Source organism: Crotalus tigris, unplaced genomic scaffold (assembly GCF_016545835.1).
Source record: "Crotalus tigris isolate CLP2741 ecotype Arizona unplaced genomic scaffold, ASM1654583v1 scf7180000017588.1960692, whole genome shotgun sequence".
NCBI classification, from domain to species: domain Eukaryota; kingdom Metazoa; phylum Chordata; class Lepidosauria; order Squamata; family Viperidae; genus Crotalus; species Crotalus tigris.
This window is the reverse complement of record NW_024096494.1, coordinates 1115688-1136846: the sequence shown is the minus strand read 5'-3', so window position 1 is coordinate 1136846 and position 21159 is coordinate 1115688. Positions and strand designations below refer to the sequence as shown.

Below are 21159 nucleotides of genomic sequence, written 5' to 3'. Positions count from 1 at the left end.
GAGAGTTCAAATCACCAGGACCAGATGGATTACACTCCAAGGTTCTGAAGGAATTGACAGATGTGATCTCAGAACTATTGCACCATATCTTTCAAAGATCTTGGAGCACTGGGGACCTACCAGAGGACTGGAAAAGAGCTGATGTAGTTTATTCTTTTCAAAAAAAGGATAAAAAATAGATCCAGGAAACTACAGACCTATCAGCCTGACCTCAATACCTGGGAAGATTCTGGAAAAGATAATCAAGCAACGAATCAGTGAACACCTAGAGGCAAACAAAGTCATAAGCAAAAGTCAACCTGGGTTTGCCAAAAATAGATTATGCCAGACAACTCTTATTACATTCTTTGACAAAGTGACAAAGTTAGTGAACCAGAGAAATGCTATGGATATAATTTACTTGGACTTAGTATACTTAGATTTCAGTAAGGCATTTGATAAAGTAGACCACAACCTACTATTTGATGATAGAAAAATGTGGGTTATACAGCAACACCACCAGATGGATTCGTAGCTGGCTGACCAACCACATTCAACATGTAGTCCTCAATGGAACTGCATCTACATGGAGGGAAGTATACAGTGGGGTACCCCAAGGCTCTGTTTTAGACCCAGTACTCTTCAACGTCTTCATCAATGATTTGGATGAGGGGATAGATGAGGAACTCATCAAATTTGCAGACAACATGAAGTTGGCAGCAATAGCCAACACTCCAGAAGATATGCTTAAGATACAGAAGGATCTTGACAGATTTGAACATTGGGCAATATCTAACAAAATGAAATTCAGTGGTGAAAACAGTAAATGCACAGGTACAGTATAGGTCCGTGGTGGCGAACTTATGGCACAGGTGCCACAGGTGGCATGCAGAGCTCTCTCTGTGGGCACACGTGCCATCGCCCCAGTGCTAGGCCTTCAGCTGGGTTTTATAAAACCTTTTCGCTTTAAGCCTCCGCTGCTGTGTGCAAAAAAAAAAAGGTTCAATCAATCAATCAATTTCAACTTCTCTCAGGAAAAAAAAAGATCTTGCAGGTTGGAATTGATTAATTGAACTTTTTAGTCCCACCCAGTATGCCATTACCACTGCAACCATGCCCACCGAATGGGTCCCACCCACCCAATGGGTCCCACCCACTCAATGGGCCACACCCACCCGGCACCCGATGATACATAAGTGGGTTTTGGTTTGCAGTTTGGGCACTCGGTCTCTAAAAGGTTTGCCATCACTGTTATAGGGGTACCTGACTCAATAGTACCTGGCTCAATAGTAGTAATGGTGAGAGGCATCTTGGAGTTATAGTGGACAATCACTTAAATCTGTGATGCAGCTGCCAAAAAAGCCAACACAGTTCTAGGCTGCATTAACAGAAGGATAGAATCAAGATCACCCGAAGTGTTAATACCTCTTTATAATGCCTTGTTAAAACCAAATTTGGAATACTGCATCCAGTTTTTGTCACCACGATGTAAAAAATATGTCCCTAGAAAGAGTGCAGAGAAGGGCAACAAAGATGATTAGGGGACTGAAGGCTAAAACATATAAAGAACGATTGTTGGAATTGTGTATATCTAGTTTAATGAAAAGAAGGACTAGGGGTGACATGATAGCAGTGTTCCAATATCTCAGAGGTTGCCACAAAGAAGAGGGAGTCAAGCTATTCTTCAGAGCATGGGAAGGCAGGACAAGAAGTAATGGATGGAAATTAATCCAGGAGAAAAGCAACCTAGAACTAAGGAGAAATTTCCTGGCAGAACAATTAATCAGTAGAACAACCTGCCTCTAGAAGTTGTGAATGCTCCAATTCTGGAAGTTTTTAAGAAGAGATTGGACAACCATTGGTCTGAAATGGTATAGGGATTCCTGCCTGAGCAGGGGGTTGGACTAAAGACCTCCAAGGTCCCTTCCAACTCTGTTATTCTGTGTGCACAAAAACCATTCTGGAAACTTCAGTCCCAGAGTCAGGTTGGGAGAAGTTGTGTGACAACATGATGGTAGTATATTTTACTCAATAACAGCCATTCGATTATAGTTTTGCTTAGCTGAGAAACAAATATTGTGTGTGTTTTTTGAAAAACAAATAAAACTTTTAAACTGAGCATTCTATGTGTTTATTTACATTGCTATGTTTTGGGGAACCTTAACTCCTCTTAGAAAAAAAATGAATTTTGTTAGTGTTGAGTCCGTCGCAAAATGGTAAGACACGAGAAACAGTTGTAGTTCTCAGGAAACCTTTATTCTTCAGTTCAGCTTACATTGGAATATGGCGGCAATGCCCAAAATTCTCGGCCTCCTTTTATAGGCCTTTCCCGGGTCAATCTGCTACTTTTGGCACTCCAGCACCCGCGCATGCGCACACGTACTGGCGACAGCCTGTCTGGTCCCGGGCAGCTTGCACCTGCCCGGAACCGCCTGCAATGCCCCGAGCCTGCTTGCAAGGCTCAGGACATAACAGTTAGTATAGGAAAAAATGGTATGAGTGAATGGAGGGCTACAAAAGCAAGAAGTAACTAAACAAGAAGTGTTAGGCACAATAAATCAGGAAGCAAGGAGGTTCAAATGATTGCAGGTATATTGCATGCTAATGTTCTTTACAAGAATCTGAACTACTAATAGTCAAAGCAAATTGGTGGTAGATGAGATTCAGTGGAATTCAAGGAGGGCTGGACTTAGATCTCTTGGTGCAAAGGGACTCAAGACTGATGATGAGCCGGACCCCTCCCTTGGGCTCAGCCTGTCATTTCCTACAAGAGGGTCTACATTCAGGAACACAATATTCACATTTAGCGAGAATTTCACTGAAACTGAATCTGCTTCATCTTTCACTACAATTTGACCTTTAAAGATCATCCATTTCAGTCTTTTTTTCCCCATGAAATGTCTTTCCTAAAATTGATGCTCTCCAGAAACTCTAGATTACAGTTCCCAGGAAAAGTACCATAACTCTGGAAGCATCAAGCTGGGGAAAGCTTTGATCATAGCTCTAGTTTATGTCATTTCATTATGACTTTGCTTCCAGGATATTTCTAGACAATTAAATATCCTCAAAAAGCTGTTGGTTGAGAAGCAGTCATAGTGAATTTTCAATTTTCTGTGACCTAAATTCAAACTGAGCATATCATTGAGCTGCTTCAGACTCTCCTTAGTAGGATCATTATTTTACTTTCCAAGGAATGCACACATTTCTGTTCATTTTACTTATTATTCTATTACTCTGCAGATCTTTCGATTCATTGACCAAATTTTAGCTTGCATACTTACAGTGTAACTTTGGGAGTGCTAATTTTTTTGTCTTAATAATATTCATTTTTTCTTCCTTTTTTTGCACTTTAGCTACAAGCTCCTAGTGTAAAAGGCTTTGATTTTGCAAAGCAGCATTTAGGCCAGCATAACAAAGATGACATCCTGATCATACATGAACCAACTCCTCTGCCAGGACCAATTAAAGATACCACACCTTCTGAAAATGGCGGCCTGCCAAGCCCCAAGACCAAGTTATCTTCAAAGCCTTCCAAGAATGTCCGGCATAGAGGGAGGTCAGTTCAGAGGATGAGAAATTGCTCAGCACATTTTAAAGTGGAGGATGTATTTTATTCTTTGAAGTTTCTTTCTCAGTTTGAATAGTTTTTCCTTAGAAACGTATATATATATATATAAGCCCACAAAGATTTGCTTCCTAGGCTCGCCTGCTGGTTCCAAATTTTGTGGATTTTTTTCAGGCTACACAGAGGACATGGCTTTGTGGTATTAGATTCTCATCTGATGTCCTCATGTACCTAAACTTTCTAAAGTTTCCAGCTGGTTCAACAGCCTTCTCCAATGTGATTACCTCCTAATGTGTAGAAAGATTCCATAATTATCCAAAATAGCCATGGTCGCTACAGTCCTTCCTTTGTAATTAAAGAGAAGTGTACACACTTCTTCATTCCACTGCTTAATGACTAATCCTGCTGACTTCTCTGCATTGTATATGGAGATCCTTTTAGCATGTGGTTCTTTGAGCTTGAAAGCACATTACCCTGCATTTGGTGTTTGACCTTCACTGAAAGTGGAGGCTCTATTATGTAAATTATTTTTTTAGCACATATCCCCAAATGGAAACTTAAAAAATGAAAATAAGAACCTTGAAAGTAATCATTACCCCCAAATGCAGTTATTCTTATGGATTAAAAAACAAAAGAGTAGAACAAATATTACATCAGTTTTAAAAGGGTAAGAACAAAAATATAGCAAAAGTAATATTAAACTACAACATACATTAAAATGACAATTAGTTATTTTTGCCATGAATCTATCTCATCCTCCTACATGGAACAGTACTTTTTGCAAAGCCATTCAAAGCATTTGAAAGGGGCATTTGAAAGTGTATTGACACAGAGAAAGCCCTTAGTGGTTTTGTAAAAAGCATTAAACCTTGTTCTTTGGGAGGCCCAGAAAAGTATTGTCCATGCATGTGTGCACATGGCCAAGGAAGCTTCTAAAACAGCTGTGTCGAGACTTCTAAAAGACCCAGGTACTTTAATACTTTAAAGAGGATTGCTTCATTCATACCATTGTGCTCTGCAGAATCTCCCTTTCAACTGATGTATGCAGCACTTGGTTTGTCTGGAATCTACTGCCACCCATATAGTGAATCATGCATGTTAATGGGTAAAGGAAAAGAGATTTATTTAAAGGAGAAAGAAATGTGTTAGTTTTACACATCTCTTTACTTAAGTCAGAGAGATCTAGTTTGGTGTAGTGGTGAAGACATCAGGCTAGAAACTGGAAGACCTAGGATTCTAGCCCTGTTTTAGGCATGATGTCAAAAGGGTAACCTTGGGCTAGTAGCAAACCATCCCCAAAATCTTCAAGAATACCGCAGAGACTTGTCCGGAAAATCTACAGGAGTGATTCAAAGGCACAAATCTCTCTCTCTCTCCTTCTCTTTCTTGGACTTTATTTGAAAGCATATAATAATGCATTACTGTGGATGAAATGAAGCATTAATTAAAATCTACAGTCTTTAGCAACCTTATATAACCTACTCTCTTGTTTATTATATAGTATAAACATGAAATATACCATTTAATAATAATATTGTTTTGGTATATACAGAGTTTCCCCTTCTGATGCTGATTCCACAGTGAGTGAGCACTCGAGTGGCCGAGAAACAGGGGATGAGACTGCAAGACCTCAAACAGCTGCCAATGACGTGAAATCTCATAGAGTTAGCAAATCTGGTAAGTTACATGTTGTTATACTTTTATGTAACATTGAAATAATTTATATAAATACCTATTCATAAATCATAAAAATGTGCTATAAATATTGAAAACAGATTGATATTTCTCCTGACCATCATTTGCAAAATACATTGATAGGCACCTATTTTTATTTTTGTTGTTTTTGCATTGATTGTAAACACCAAAGTGTTCAACCGATGCTTTTGTATTTGACTTTGTCCAATTTTTTTTCTGTTCTGGCTATGCTATACAAGTTAATTTTAGCCATGGTTCCACCTGAACCAAATAGACCAAAGATACTAGTTTTCTGTAAATTTGAATCCTTTTCATTCCTTGGCTAATTTTGTTGACAATTAAGAAGCCCTGTATTTATTTATGCAAATAAATGGGAATATTATAATGGTGATTATGCAAGCATATAGTATTCTGTCCAAGGTCTGCCCTAGACCTTCAAGACCACATGTGGTACTTGCTCTTAGAACATAAGACATTCAGCTAGTCATTAAGTTACAACCATTTCATTTAACAACCATTCAAAGTTACAACAACACTGAAAAAAAATGACTTACAATTGGTATTTGCAGTTAACGTTAACAACGTTTGTAGCATCCCTATGGTTGTGTGATCAAAAGTTGAACACTTGACAATCAGTATGTACTTACAGATGACTGCAGTGTCATGAGGTCATGTGATCACCATTTGCAACTTTCCCAGATGGCTTTCAACAAGCAAGTTGGTGCAGGAAACCAAATTTGCTTGAGACTGCATGATTAAGCTAACAACTACAGTGATTCAATTAACCCTGACAAAAAGGTCATAAAAACAGGCATTACTCACTTAACAACTGCCTTACTTAAGAGTGGAAATTCTGGTCCCAATTATGGTTGTAAGTTGAAGACTAGCTGTACATCCAAATTATCTCAGAATGGTTGTGGTATGTCCTTGGTCAAACTGTAGAAATAATTCCCTTGTATTAACTGCTGACTTAGAAACCTTCTCAGTAAGATATGGCTTTCCTATCATGATTTGGTGAATTATAATGATTCCCTTTGTTTTATTTTCTCTGGATGCTATCAGGACTAAACAGAGTGGGTAAGTTTCAAAAAGAATATGAAGCTGGACCTAGCAAATTTAAACATGGAATGAGAGGGTCTTTATAGAAGTAAATATAATAGATTTCATTTAGGTGTCTTTACTGCGTATATCAGTGGTTCTCAACTTTTCTAATGCCGCGACCCCATAATACAGTTCCCCATGTTGTGGTGACCCCCAACCACTTATACATCACCGGGTGCCAGGGGCATGGCCAAAGAAAAGGGAAAAAAATGGCGGACAGCCTTGTTTGGCGACCCCCGTGAAATGGTCGTTCAATCCCAAATGGGGTCCCGACCCTCAGGTTGAGAACCACTGGCGTATATTGATATGAAAAAATGTTACACTGAATGAATAAGTCTGTTGGCTCATCAGCATATTATTGCATGATGCTTTGCTAATGGAGGAATTTAAAAATGCAAGGTAGTTAGAGAGGTCATCTCTGTAAATTCTTTTTCTGTGAGCACCCCTGCACAATTTAGCAGGATTAAGCTATCTGTAGGCCTAAGGCCAACAACCAAGACAACTTCCCAAGAGAAAAAGAGGAGACTATCAAGAAACCATGTCTGAAAGAAGAAAAGGGAAATGTTGGAAAGAGGGAACAGATGGCCCCATCCATTTTAGGCTTTGATTTATCCAGTTGTTTGTTTAAACTCCTTCCCAAAATTAAAAAAATGCCCATCCTTGTCCTGGACATTTTCAACGTATATTCCTAAAGAAAAGTATTTGCTGTGGCTTTATTTGTGCACACATGTGGTTTGATCTCAAACAGGTGGCTGTGCATAAGCTTTCTCCCTCTGCATTTTATGTGCGGTGGATTGAAAAAGATTCTTAGAGAGCTTCGGGTGACTTCTGTGAGGCTACAGATTTATGGATAATAGTTGCCTGAATAGAAGCTTTTATTTGTAAAACAGAAGTTTGTATCAGGATCTAGCTTTCCATTATCATGGGAGACAAAACCTTAATCCTGAGTTTCTGTACATTACCAGATGTTCTTATTACTGTTAAAATTGTATTCATCTTTTGACAATAATCTTTATTGCTTCCCTTCAGCCAGCCATTGAAGGGTTGTACATAAAACCTTCTTTCGGATATAAAGTGAAACCGTAACTTAAAAGGGTCCTTTTTCTCCTCCTCCTTGATTGAACTGCAAAGTGAAAATTGGAAACATTTGGTTCTATATTCAGCTGAACCCTAAACTATGACTAGTTTAAATTCTGTTGTTTTTAAATAATTCAGCTTCATAAAGTGTAATAAAAAGTACGGTAGGTTTATTTTAATCAAATGTAACATAAGACATCATGCTTCTGTGGTTTGTTAAAAGCGAAAGTTACGTTTCTGGCTTTGTGACCATTTCTAAAAGTGAAAGTTAGAGGCTATGTATAGAATGTTCCTTTCCATAGTAAAGCCATGGTCTCGTATTTTACTGAGATGGCTTGCTATCTCATACTTTTTAAATCTTCTTTTGACATCTTCTCAGTATGGCCAAGTATTACTAGAAAATTCATGTGGCTTTTACTGGCGAAATCTTATAATTCTAGGAAAGCAATACAAAAACTAATTTTGGCTTGGGGAGGCATTTTGAATACAGTTAATCAAACTTGTATGGATACATCAACTTGATATTTATCTTGTAAATTGACTACCACCTCTGGCATTTGTTTTGTTACATAATATAAGAGAACATTGCTGAGAGAGACAGAGAGAGAGAGAGAGAGAGAGAGAGAGAGAGAGAGAGAGAGAGAGAGAGAGAGAGAGGGAGGGAGGGAGGGAGAGAGGGAGAGATGAGGGAAGTGTTGTTCATTGCATTGCAATATTAATTGCACATCTCATTTAGGAATACAAGGAATGTTCTTCCAGGCTCAACAAGTGGCTTTATGATCATATGTATGTCCCCAAACTCTGTCTTAAAGTTCACTGTCTAAATCAGGAATATTTTGGATAAAAGCTTAGGTGAACTACAAATGGGATTTTTTTTTTTCATTTTCGGGCCAAGGGAATGTTCTTGAGGAACAGTAGGAAGATCTGCTACCAGTACAATGGTCAGATCAAAGGGGCAGAACTGTACCCTGAGTAAACTTCTCAGACAAGACTGTCCCTAGTTTTCATGAAGATGGGGGGAGGGGTGCAATCAGACTTGCAAGATTCTGTTATTATATTTTTATAATGAAAGGGATACTGACTTACATGGCTTTCATTTCCTAATCTTGTCTGTTTTTGAAGGCTGACATCAGCCCTTAAATGAAAATTCAAACCACTAGTTTTAGCATGGTTCCTATAGATTCCCCATATGCTTGACTACAATTTTAATTCTTATTACCCTGCTATGGATAAAAAAATAAATAGTACTATGGTTATTAGAGTAGAAGTAATTATATTTGCCACTAATCTCAGCAAACTGGCATATGTTTGTGAATGGTTTCTTTTGTTGTAGGTAATAGAGAGAATGGGCTCTTTCCATTCAGTCCCCTCTACCCCAAAGGAATCGGGGTCCTTCCAAGTCTCCAGCTAAGCTCAGCTCAGCTCAGTTCATAAAATGACAAATCGGCCAAACAGATTATTGAAAGAACATCCCACAGTATCAGTTTGCATTGCAATGGGTTACGAATCCCATCACTTTTATCCTAACATGTAGTCTGGGATATACAGATAGTCCTTGACTTACAGCCAGTCAGTCAGTGACCATTTCAAGTTACAGCAGTGCTTAACAAACAGTGGTTAAACCAGTCCTCAGAGTTCTGAAGTCCAGCACCCCAGTGGCACAGCATCTATCATGCATCTCTGGGAACCCTTCCTATCCTCACTGCCTACTTGTGCAGCCTCCAATACTCTCTCATGTTCCCTCACATACTGTTCATGACCCACACCCTCACATAGCCCCTGACACCCTTCCTTACCCAGCAGCAGACACTTACCTGCTTGTTGGTCTTGGACTTAAAACTTCCTGCTGGCTTCCCCATTGACTTTCTCCCTGCAAACTTCCACAAGCAAAGTAAATGGGGAAGAAGGAAGGAAGGAAGGAAGGAAGGAAGGAAGGAAGGAAGGAAGTAAGGAAGGAAGGAAGGAAGGAAGGAAGGTTTCTGATGCTCACTACCAAGAAAACTCAGTGGGGAAGCTGGCAAGAGATTAGAAGTCACTGCTCCTGCTGCTTTTTTGCCAAATGTGATCATTCTGTTTTTCTGTTTAGGAAAGGAAATATCTATGAAACAATGACCTAACAGGGCATGGTTTGTCTAGTATTACATTATTCAAATAATTACTTGCTTTTTGGCCCAGAGTGTTTTGTAAATGTCACGTGCCTTGTGATTTGACTATGATTATTAAACTAATATATTTTCCCTTTTTATATTTGTATTTATAACCCAGGCCCTCCACAGATCACTAATGGAACAGAGCAGCAATCTTCAGCTTCTATCTTTGAGCATGTAGACCGAATGACACGATCCTCTGAAATCAGTAGAAGAGTCCCCAGCAAGATCCAACTGATTGCTATGCAGCCTATCACAGTGCCTGCAGCACAAAACCAACCACTTTCTGACCGAGTTGCGGAAACCAACAAAATTAATAAGGAGGTACTCTCGTCTTTCATAGCCTCCCCTTTCATAGCAAACATCTCACAAGAAGAGTCTGTTTAAAATGAAGCAAACTCAAAATTATAAAAATACCTGGAAGAAGGGAGATATTTTGTTTAGAACTAAAAAAAAATTAAGTGGACATCAGGTCTTCTCTCTGGAAAACACATTTCATAAATGAGGCCCCAACTGAGAAGGCTCCCTTCTTGTATCTATTCTGTCTTGCATCCCTTGACAGGAGGAGAGTGACCTTCAGTGAGTCCTCTGCCACTTTTACCAAACCATAAATCTCAGGATTCTTTGGGGGAAGGTCATGATATATATTTAGGACTGTGCTCCTAGGCAACCCTGTGTCAAGCCTAGCTATTCAGGTGTCTCCTGTGGCTTTTCTTAATTTTGCTCTATAAAGTAAAGTTAACCTCATTTTGATGTACTATGTCAGGGGTAGGCAACCTTGGCTCTTTTATGACTTGTGGACTTCAACTCCCAGAATTCCTGAGTCAGAAAGGCTGGTTCAGGAATTCTGGGATTGAAGTCCACAAGTATAAAAGAGCCAAGGTTGCCTATCCCTGCGCTATGTCATGTATGATTGTGGCTCCTTCAAGAAATGGGGAGGAGCCCAAAATGTTAACTGGAAAGGTAACAATAACTTGTCCCTAAGGTGCTTTTTCAAGAAACAACTGGACTTCCTCTGATTTGAAAACATTTTGCTTCTCATCCAAGAAGCTTATTCAGTTCTGACCGAATGGTAGAGAATGGAAGGATTTATAGTCCTTGCAGTTCTTCACCATTCAGTCAGAATTGAAGAAGCTTCATGGATGAGAAGTGAAATGTCTTCAAAGAAAAACAAACAAAGTCCAGTTGCCTCTTGAAAAAGACAATTATAACCTGGATGACTGAGAATCTCCATAGACATGTAAAAATAATTTGGCAATACAGGGCACCACATATCTCCTGTTCTCAACATCAGTAGTTTCTTTGAAAAAATAGCCAGGCATGAATCCTAGCCTTGTGGCTGGAGCTGAAATATATATATATATATATATTCATTTTAGATTTCCCATGTGCAGAAAGATTGTTGCTTTAGTTTCTTGTATATAGACTGCCTCCATTTTTCTAGGATATTGTGCTCTGGGGATCTTTTACAAGTTCTGTATGAAAAAAAAATCATATAGTCACACTTATCTGTTAAATCTACGAGTCCACAAATACATATTCACATACTCCTCCTCTCACTGAGTGAGATAATTATATTGAAATATTTGACAATATCCATTATATCTCAAATGGCACCCTAATTCAAATGCATTAGAAAATTCTTAAATGAAGGAGAGAAAGTGGATTTTAATTCCTGTAATAGCAGATTCTGTGAAGCAAGATCAATATTTTAATAATGCAGATGAAAGTAAGAAACAACAGAAATAAATGTTGTTTCTCTATACAGTTAACTACTTCCCTTTTCTCTTCTCCCAGTGAGGTTCTGCTGTAGTCACTCCTCAGACAGCAATGCAGGAGAATTACCTGTAATCAGCAGAGATGTCCAAAACAGAGACTCTCCCACATAAACCCAAGCACAATTCTTATCAGACTGATAATTCTTAGCTTTACACAAGCACAGTCTTTGCTACCTAAGCTTTTACCACAGCCCGGATTCTCTCTGATTTCTTTGTTGCTTTGTTCTTTGTATGACAGGTTTCAGGAGATGCAATTTGCATGCTGTTTGTCATGCTCTTTTAGTAATATGCTGGGCTCTCTCTTCTTCTGATTGTCCTTGCTATATGAATCATACAGGGCATGATTTTTTTTCCTACCTGAAGTTATATTCTGGCAAGCATTCTATATTTTCTTCTTGTATTTTCCTTCTTCTGTCTGATCCATTTTGATCATGTCAGAGGAAAAGCATCCTGTTCCAAAAGAGGTTTAACGCATCTCACTATTTTATTTTCTTGAAAGATACAGACAGCTCTGAGGCATAAATCTGAGATTGAGCATCACCGTAACAAGATCCGGCTACGTGCCAAGCGCAAAGGACATTATGAATTCCCAATTGTGGATGACGTGGTTATCATCGATACCAAAGAACAGCAGCAGATGTACCGCAAGGCACAGATGCAGATAGATAAAATCTTGGACCCGAGTGGCAACATGCCAACTGTTTTCATAGAACCCAGGAAGAGGTAAGATGGAGAGAGTGGAATTCGTTCCCATTAATTTAGAAAACGTTTATATTCCTGAAAATATTAAGAAAATGTGTTAAAATAGTTTATGTCAGATTCCTAAAGTATTAAGAAAATATTAAGAATGTTAAAACATTTTGGGTCATGTTTCATCTATAAATTTCTCACTTGGGGAGGCACAAGGAGAAAAGAAATTAAGGCAGTAGAATATACTGGACAATAAAGGGCAGCTGTGTGTTCCTTTTCTTGAAATATGCCTCCCAGATCTATCAGGGTCTTCAGTTTTCTTGAGCATGGCTTCTCCCATAGTACCCTGGGATGTACAAATGGGAGATCTGTTTCAGGTGCCTTTCTTTCTGGTGAATAAAAGCTGGCATTTACTGCCAAGGCCCCTTTAAAAGTGTAACATTGTGTACTGAACCTTCTTGTTTTTCGAAACAGATCAATGCTATTCTGTTTGATAGGGCTGTCTATTGTAATTTGTTTCCCTGGCCTTGTTTTCCGTGTATTTTAATAAGTTAGTTTTGAAAATATACATCATACCTTAAATATGCTTGCTCTTTGTTTATTCTTATTCTATACTTACTTTGGGGTCTCTTTTAGAGATGAGGCAGGATAAACGGATTAAAATGAATAATACATTAATGTTTTCTCAAATCGGTGGCCCATATAAAATAAGTAAATAAAATGTAAGCACCTGCCAAGATACCACCAACAGTTTTGCATTCATGCCTGTATTTAGAAACTTGGTTCATTTTACAGTAATATCTAAACTAGGCCCATCAAATGGAAAACTAAATGAGTGTTCTGGTTTATTTATTCAGATTTCAGATGATGATGATGATTCCCTTGAGAAATTGGATAAGTGAGAGCATTTCACAATTAAACTAGCTATTTATTTTATGTTTATTCCATTATATAATTCATGTCCACCCATCTGCCAAAGCTTTTGCTGCAGTTGCAAAAACAAAAGCAATAAAATATAGCCTATAAAACAGGAAGCAGTGGTAGGAATGAAAATTCCAGCACAAACCATCTTTAGATAGATTGCCTTAAAATTGGAAGAGGCTTAGATGAAAGATGTTTCACATGCTACAAACTCTTTGAAGTAATGTTTTAGGGTATTAAAAACACAATTTAGACATTTAAAGGCATTTAAAGAAGCTCTTTGTTCTTTAGTTCACGGGCAAAACGATCCCCAAAACAGCGTCGGAGACATCAGATGAATGGAAGCCCAATGGATGCAGACAAGGACAGGCTGATCACAACGGACAGTGATGGGACGTATAAAAGGCCTCCGGGTGTCAACAACTCAGCCTACATTGTACGTTTAGATCTTTAAGAAGGCTATATATGTATGATAATATATTGTAATGGCCAACTTGCATGTAAATGTTGCATGATTGTATGGTGAATATTGTTAATGTAAACTTGGTTTTTTCGCAGTTATTTGAAGACCCCCGATTTATAGATATATCTCAAATCTATTTTCTGTCTTAGAAGGGAAGGCATAACTAGGGACTCAAGAAAAGGAATTTCATGCACTGGGGGGAGGGTGTCTACTTAGAATCTTAGACTTGGAAGCCTAAGTCACAATGTCCAACCCTTTGATCAGTGCAAAAATTTTAATTACAACATCTGCCTAGCTGCCATTTCCAGTGAAGGGGAAGTCCTGAGTAACAGCTTTCAATTCTTTGTTTTGGAATTTGTAGCTTAAATCAGTTATTCCTGACCTGTCCCATTTCTCATGTGATAAAGTCTGGGCTGCTTTCTGGGTGACAAACTATTTGAAGAGTGCCATCATATCTTCCCCATTCATCTTTTCACAAGGCTAAGAGTTCCCAGTGCCATTAATCTCTCTTAATAGAACTTCCCAGTCCCTAATCGTACTCGTTGCCCTTCTCTTAACTAGTCCATTTTTTTCTGAATCCTTCCCAGTGTTAGCTACCACTGACCATTATTGCTCTCCTCCTACAGTGGGATGTAATCATTGTAGAATGAAGTGAACAAATATAGCCTAAAATTTAGAATTCTACCTTGATTGATTCAGCCTAAAGGAAAAGTCATTTGCTACTCTGTGATATATATTCTGTTTACAACTGACTTTTTAAAATTCTATAGTGAATAGAGTAGAGTAGAGTAGAGTAGAGTAGAGTAGAGTAGAGTAGAGTAGAGTAGAGTAGAGTAGAGTAGAGTAGAGTAGAATAGAATAGAATAGTTTATTGTCTAGTGTGATAAACAAAGGAATTTGTCTCTGGTACATAAGCTCTCAGTGTACACACAAAATAACAAAGTAATAATAATCATAATATCAAAGTAGTAATAATCATATTACTGGTACCAATAAGAGAAGATAATGGAACAGATGAGAAGTATAAAAGTAATAGAGCCATACTAAATGAGTAAATATACTTACACCTAAGATGCACTCAGAATTTATTTTTTATTCTGATTTCTTAATATATAACTTTGTATTTGTTCCATTATTCTTCTAATTTCTCCAATCTATCAAGATTGCTTTGAATTTTATTTTGGTACTTTGGGGTATTAGGATATTTTTGCAGGATCTGCAAATTTAATAACTATTCCTTCTTCCTTGTTTAGTCAAACTATTACTAAAAATGACTGTACCACTGTACCACCTCATTGGGTACTTCCCTTCAGCTTGTTAAAGAACCATAGCTGAGTGTTCTTCAAATACAATTTTCAGACCTTGTATTTATCTTCTCATGTTATTCAGCCCATATGCAGCAAGCTTGCTAATTAGAATGTCCTAGGGAACTTTTTAAAATGCTTTGCTGTAGTCTTCCTTCACCTTCCTCCCCTATTTAAATAGTTCACAATCCCAAAACAGTTCTGGCCATATGCATTTTCATCCCAGGACTTCTATATCACCATTACTTCCCCATAAACTGCATGGGAAGATTAGGAGAAATGGATGGCTCATTGCTCAGTGAAGAAAGCTTCAACCTGTTTGTACTAGACTAGAAGTATTCTTACTTTGATTTTCATACTATGTGGTATTCATGCATTTCAGTTATCTGCAGATCTTATTAATAATGTTTGTGTAATGTGCAAAATCTAAAAATGTCATTTCCGAGTAGTTGAGATAGAGGTTATGGCTAACATACACTCTTACACTGATATCTTAAGTACTCTGTTTCTTAGAATATGTGACATGTCATCAGCTCTCATCGCTGAAGAAGGAGATACTGCTAATGATACTCAGAATACACACAATAAAGTTTGCACAATGTGACACATAGATGTAGTTATAAATAATTCTTGCACCCAAATAATATTTAATGTGTTTTTTTCTTATTCCTCCATCTTTTTTTTCAGTCTGATCCTGACCTTCCTGCAGATCCCCAGACACCTTCTTCAACTGAACTGGGAAAATATTCAGGCCTACCTACTCATGCTGTCCAATACGTCCCTCCTCAGCCATCTATTGAAGAGGCCCGGCAAACAATGCATTCTCTGCTGGATGATGCTTTTGCCCTGGTGGCTCCCAGTACTCAAGCATCTAATTCTGCTGCCATCACCCATCCTGGAGGGTCAGGAGGACAGTCAACAAGCACTCCTGTTCGGGCTCCAAGAGAGACCCCCAGCAGTCAATGGGGGTCACCCTACAGCCAGGCTCACACAGTTAGTAGTCTCATTGATGCTCATCTCAAGAGCTCCCTTGTGAGAAAGAATAGTTCCTTCTGTCCTCAAGATTTTTTTTCCCTTCTTCTTCTTAAAGGTATCCTACATTTTCTGCTTCTCAGCATCTGTCCAATTGTGTCAGAGCTTGGAAGTTAAATAAAGTTGGGTCTCATTAGTAACTGGATGGGAGACATCCAGGAAATTGCCAGGCTGTAAGTTAAAAAAATAAAAAGCAACATTACTTATTTACTATTAGGAGAAAACTGAATGATGATCAGAAATTGAATTCAAGGGCATCTGCATTTATGCTTTAATTGTTAGTATTTAAATTTTTGAAAATATGCTTATCAAAAAGCTTTTCTTTTTTAACCCATTATTGTTTTCTTGTATTTTATTTATATAATACTGTTGTCTTTTCTTTGCCATTTTCTGAATATGACTAACTTTTCTGTAATACAGGGTGGGGAACTATGGCCCTCTTATGACTTGTGGACTTCAACTCCCACAGTTCCTGTGCCAGCCATGCTCACTCAGGAATTCTGGGAGTTGAAGTCCACAAGTTATAAAGGGGCCATAGTTCCCCACTTCTGCTGTAATAGGTCTTTTAATTTGCTCCTACAACATGCTGACCAATTTTTTGATTTGGTAAAAGTTTTCTTAACTTAAAGTATTCAATGGAAATATTTTACACTCTTAATTTTTCCTTTTGAGTTCTATTTTACTATGCCCTGATTATTTTAGAAGATATAGTCATGGCTCTTTTTTCCTGACTTATTGTCTTTTTTCAGAGATACATGGATTTTGGGATGACTCCTCCCTCAGCTCCAGGCCTGTTGCAGAGGTATTTGCTAGTTATTTGATCTGTGTATTTGCAGAAGAATTATTTCTTTTTCTAAGAACGGTAAATACCTCTTCCTTATTTTGAACCAAATTGCAAGCTGGGTAGATATTATAAGACAGAGACCTCCACTGTCATAATTTGGTCCTTTCTCATTCTTCTAATATCTAGTTAGCATGTGCTTTGATGCATTTCTTTATCTTTCTAATGATGAACTGAGACATATGTACAGAAATGTATCTTGTAAATGCATGGATAGATAACTACTTAGAGTCAGTAAGACTGAAGCAGTATTTATGAATGGAGGGATGGATGGATGCAGGAATATATTTCATTGTTTTTCTACTAGCAGGCAAAACCTTGGATCAGGGTTTCTTCCACCTGTTGAATTAATGCACCCAGACTCGCAGCCATCAGATGTCCAATATTCCACTCGAGGCATCTATCCAGAGGAATTGCCATCAGTGGCACGGCCACGACCAGTTGGAAGCACTGCAGGTAATGATTACAAAGAGCCTGATCTCCTACAAATCAGCCACAATTCTGATGGCTAAGACCCTAAACTTAGAATATCAAGAAGAGACACAATTTGTCCCCCACTCACCTTAGCTCAGTAAATTGTGTGTGCTTGAACCTGGGGAGGATCTGGATGGTCAAATACACAAATGTTGCACACCCAGCAAAACAATTCCATTAAGCCTCTATTTGAAAACCACCCATGTTTGAGGGATGGATCTACTTTTTTTTAATCCAACTCAATAGCGCATTTCCAATGTACTGTATGTATAAATCTGTGGTTTGCATATAATAAAGATGTTGAAGAGAAAGCAATAAAAGATTCAAGAACATTTATAATTCCAAATGTTAGAGATTATGCTTCATCCATATTCTCTCAAGAGACTTCTTAGTATGAAGACAATTGTAAAAAGTACAAAAAGACTTTAACCATTAGCTTGGGGCAAAGGGTATGATACAATTTCTCTCTTCTATGGTAAGAATTGTGACATTTCCTTCCTTCAGAAACACCAGGAAATATGACAATAATGCACTTAGAGATAGAGTTAGCTTGTGCACCCTTCCAGAGTGTGTTTTGATTTATTACATGAGGAGATGAAAAGGTTGCCTCAGGAACTAAGTACTTCAACTAAGTACTTCAACTGCCATTTCTGACAGATAAAGAGTGGTGACTTCTCTCTTATCTATCAGAAGCCAGACCAAGTGAAAAATGTTAGATTTGCTTTCCAGATGAGGGCATATTTTATACATACATATAAAAATGATGATATGGCATCATATCTATGAAAAGCAGCATGCATGGCTATAAGCCCTTGTTCATTTGTTTTTTTTTCCCTTTCAAAATACAAGTAGTCCTCGACTTACAACCGTTCATTTAGTGACTGTTCAAAGTTACATCACTGAAAAAATAATTCATGATGGTTTTTCACACTTTTGACCATTGCAGCATCCCCATGGTCACGTGATCAAAATTCGGATGCTCGGCAACTGGTTCATATTTACAACGGTTTCAGTGTCTCGGGGTCATGTGATCACCTTTTGCGACTTTCTGATAAGCAAAGTCAATGGGGAATCCAGATTCACTTAACAACTGTGGCAAGAAAGGTCGTAAAATGGGACAGAACTCACTTAACAAGTGTCCAGCTTAGCAACATAAAGTTTGGACTCAATTGTGGTTGTAAGTTGAGGACTACCTGTAGCATTTCTCAATCCTAGCATGTTGGCTGGGGAATTCCTGGAATCTGAGTCCATACATCTTAAAGCTACTAAGATTGAGAAACACTGCTTTAGAATATACAAAAACTTTCCAGGTTATGATCTGAGTATGTTTTCAAAAGTAAACAGAGCAAAATGTCTGTGCATTATCTAATTAATATCACTGGGTATCGTTTGTATAAAATTAGCACTAGAAAGAACTCAGGACTTCAGGCTTGTTCAAGTCAGTATTCCTTATTCCAGGAGAGAGTCGCTAAAAGCAACGAAGAGAGTTGCAATAATCTTTTCTAACAGAGTTGGCCATGCACAGACAGCTCATTTTCATCCTTCAGAGCTCCTTCAAATAAGCAAAGCCAAACATTTTAGTTTGGGGGATTTTTTGGTTGCTTTTGGGGTGGTTTTTAAAAAGCAGAGATTTAAAGCTGTAATAGCACTGCTCAAAATATTAAGTGGCATTATTTCCTCATTTGTGTGGGGTTTAAAGGGTAAAGGCTGCTTTAATCTCAGCCCCATCTTCCATTCACATATGGACCACAGATATGAAAGCTATTCTCCAAAAGGTGGATTCTGCTTTGACTGTGCAGCTGAGTATCCTAAACTAAGCAAATATTTTCTTGTATTGAAGGCAAATTACTAGCATGAAGTACGTTCTCTTAAACTGCACATTAGTGATGACTAAATATTTGATAGGTCAGAAGTGTTGTCTTTCTGACCCTTTCTCTTCCCCTCTTCTCTGCTCTACCACGTTTGCCTTCAGCATGATCCTTTTTTTAAAAAAAAAATCATACAGAAAATACCCTCCACTTGGAAAAGAACACACTGAAAAATTTGCATGCACGCAGATTTTTTTTTTTAATTTATCCTAATTTTGTCAGTCTTTCCAAAAAGTTAATTGAACAAAGTCTGGACTTTATCTCTCTTTTTTTCCCCTGGGCCCCATTTCTTTGGTTATGTCTTATCTCCCCAATCCCTGTTTCTCAGATTGTTTGCCCCTCACTCTTCTGATGTGGCATGGTAAGATGAAAACAAAACAATATTTGCTTTTAAGGTTCTCAGATACAGCACCTCACTCAGGTGGGAATTGCTAGCAGGATCGGAGGTCAACCAATGGAGATACCCTCAGGCAGAGCAGGGCTTGGCCAGCCAGGGGAACAAGGGTGGCCCCCATACCGTGGAGAGGATGAATTTGCTAGGAGAGAAGCAGTGAGTACTGTGCTTCGTGTTTGAATAGTTTCTGAAGCAGTCTTGTGTTTCCTTAATTCGATTTTTTTAGTTGCTTCTCTAATTTTTTTTTAGCTGCTGCTTTTCTCTTTTTCATATTTCAGCCCTTAAATCTCTGCTTTTTTTTTTTTTTTGTCCTTCTCTTACTCCGTCTTAGCTCTCATCCTTTATGCCAGGTTATTTGTTCTGATTGGCACCAGCCAGCCCTGCAGCATCTAAGGGAGCTCAGGCTTTCCTCTTCCCCTTCTGCTCTCAGTGAGAATGGCTCCTCTGAACTTCCTGAAACCACTGGCTCTGTCAGACCTCCCACCCACTTGAAAAAAGGGCCAAATCACCTGGTTGGTGTGATAAGAGTACTGTGAACTTCTGTCATTGGAAAGACTTCAGATGAGACTGAAGAGGTTTTTAGTATTAGAAAATAAAAGCCATTCTATGATGTTTTATTTTTGCAAGCTAATTCCATTGGTGCAAAATCCTGTTTTTAGAGCATGGCTTTCTCATTGACATGCATGTTTGAATTATCATGAGTTCTTCTTTATCCCTCCCTATATAGTAGGGGTAGCTCTCATTCATGTTCCTTACACGCTTGCTCTCTCCTGCATCAAAGACTGTTCCTCACCTCCAGCCAGGGCAGTAGTTTCCAAACACATTAAAGGTGTTATGATGGAGGCATGGTTGCTGTAGTGTTTGTACTCCTTTCTGTTTAGCTGTTGTCTTCGCTAATCAAATAGGTTTTATATATTTTTGAAGCACTGTCAAAAGTTACTTGATCCAGAAATAATATTAGGATTAAACATTCTGTGAGCAGTGAAATTTCGGTCACACCACCGTCCTTTATAAAAGGCAGAACTATTGATTCTCTCTCCCATAAATTCTTTTCAGAGTTTGCCATAGTAAGCTAGTCATTTTATACATATTATAATTTATTCTTCCCTCATTAAAGGAAGGTAATTCGGAAATATGTTATTGTCAGCAATAGTGGTATTTTTGTTCCTTCCGTTCAGTCTCTGAGTCAAAATTTACTTTTGATTTACTAAAGAAATAAGAAACAGCAAGACTCAAATAAAAATAGAAGAGTTTAAATTCTCAGTATTACTGACAGTCAGTCAGATATAATTGAGGAGGATCAGTTGCTCCCAGTTTTGCTGCTTTGAAGTAAGCTTCTAGCCAATTTTATACTATGTACCACTGAAGAAATATGAATTTAACTGATCCAGTGCGACCTTGTATGATACTGTCATGCAAAGAAGGGGTAGGAAGGGGATTTGCAAGGCCTATTATATACAAAAATATACACACTTGTTTAACATAGTTTGTGTGGGCAGAAAACTGAGTACAATAAAGACTGAATTTTCTGGACCCATCACCTTAATTCATGCTCTAGGCTACTATACCATATAACTCTAAAATAAAAATCTTCCAAATTAATGGGCAAATAAGGATGCCTAGGTTGGTGAGGCATGTGCCTTGACAAACAGTGAGGAAATAAGAGATCTTAGGTAGTAGACAGACCAAAACTTGGTTCATTGACAATGTAGTAGCAGAGTCCAAGGTCTTTTGTCAATTTGTGTAGAATGAAAGAAATTAGCTGGTGCAGAATATTTGGATTCATCAGTAAAATCCATTTGGCCTTCTCTTGTTACTTTCCTTTCTAAA

General features: G+C 38.1%; 1 protein-coding gene across 5 annotated transcripts in view; it reads left to right on the top strand.

The window, feature by feature from the left end:
• Nucleotides 1-21159, top strand: part of KIAA1549 (KIAA1549 ortholog) — a 126732-nt gene that overhangs the window by 100933 nt on the left and 4640 nt on the right. For 2 of the 5 annotated variants that reach the window (XR_005559009.1, XM_039362331.1), the window contains exons 11-20: nt 3333-3535; nt 5097-5221; nt 6302-6316; nt 9683-9888; nt 11842-12065; nt 13245-13389; nt 15408-15713; nt 16502-16554; nt 16901-17049; nt 19331-19485. Coding sequence is in view for 4 of the 5 variants with exons in the window: in XM_039362331.1 (XP_039218265.1) it covers nt 3333-3535; nt 5097-5221; nt 6302-6316; nt 9683-9888; nt 11842-12065; nt 13245-13389; nt 15408-15713; nt 16502-16554; nt 16901-17049; nt 19331-19485 (1581 nt within the window). In the remaining variant the exon portion in view is untranslated. The remainder of the gene's footprint in view (nt 1-3332; nt 3536-5096; nt 5222-6301; nt 6317-9682; nt 9889-11841; nt 12066-13244; nt 13390-15407; nt 15714-16501; nt 16555-16900; nt 17050-19330; nt 19486-21159) is intronic. The other 3 variants (XM_039362340.1, XM_039362350.1, XM_039362359.1) reach the window with 3 other exon arrangements.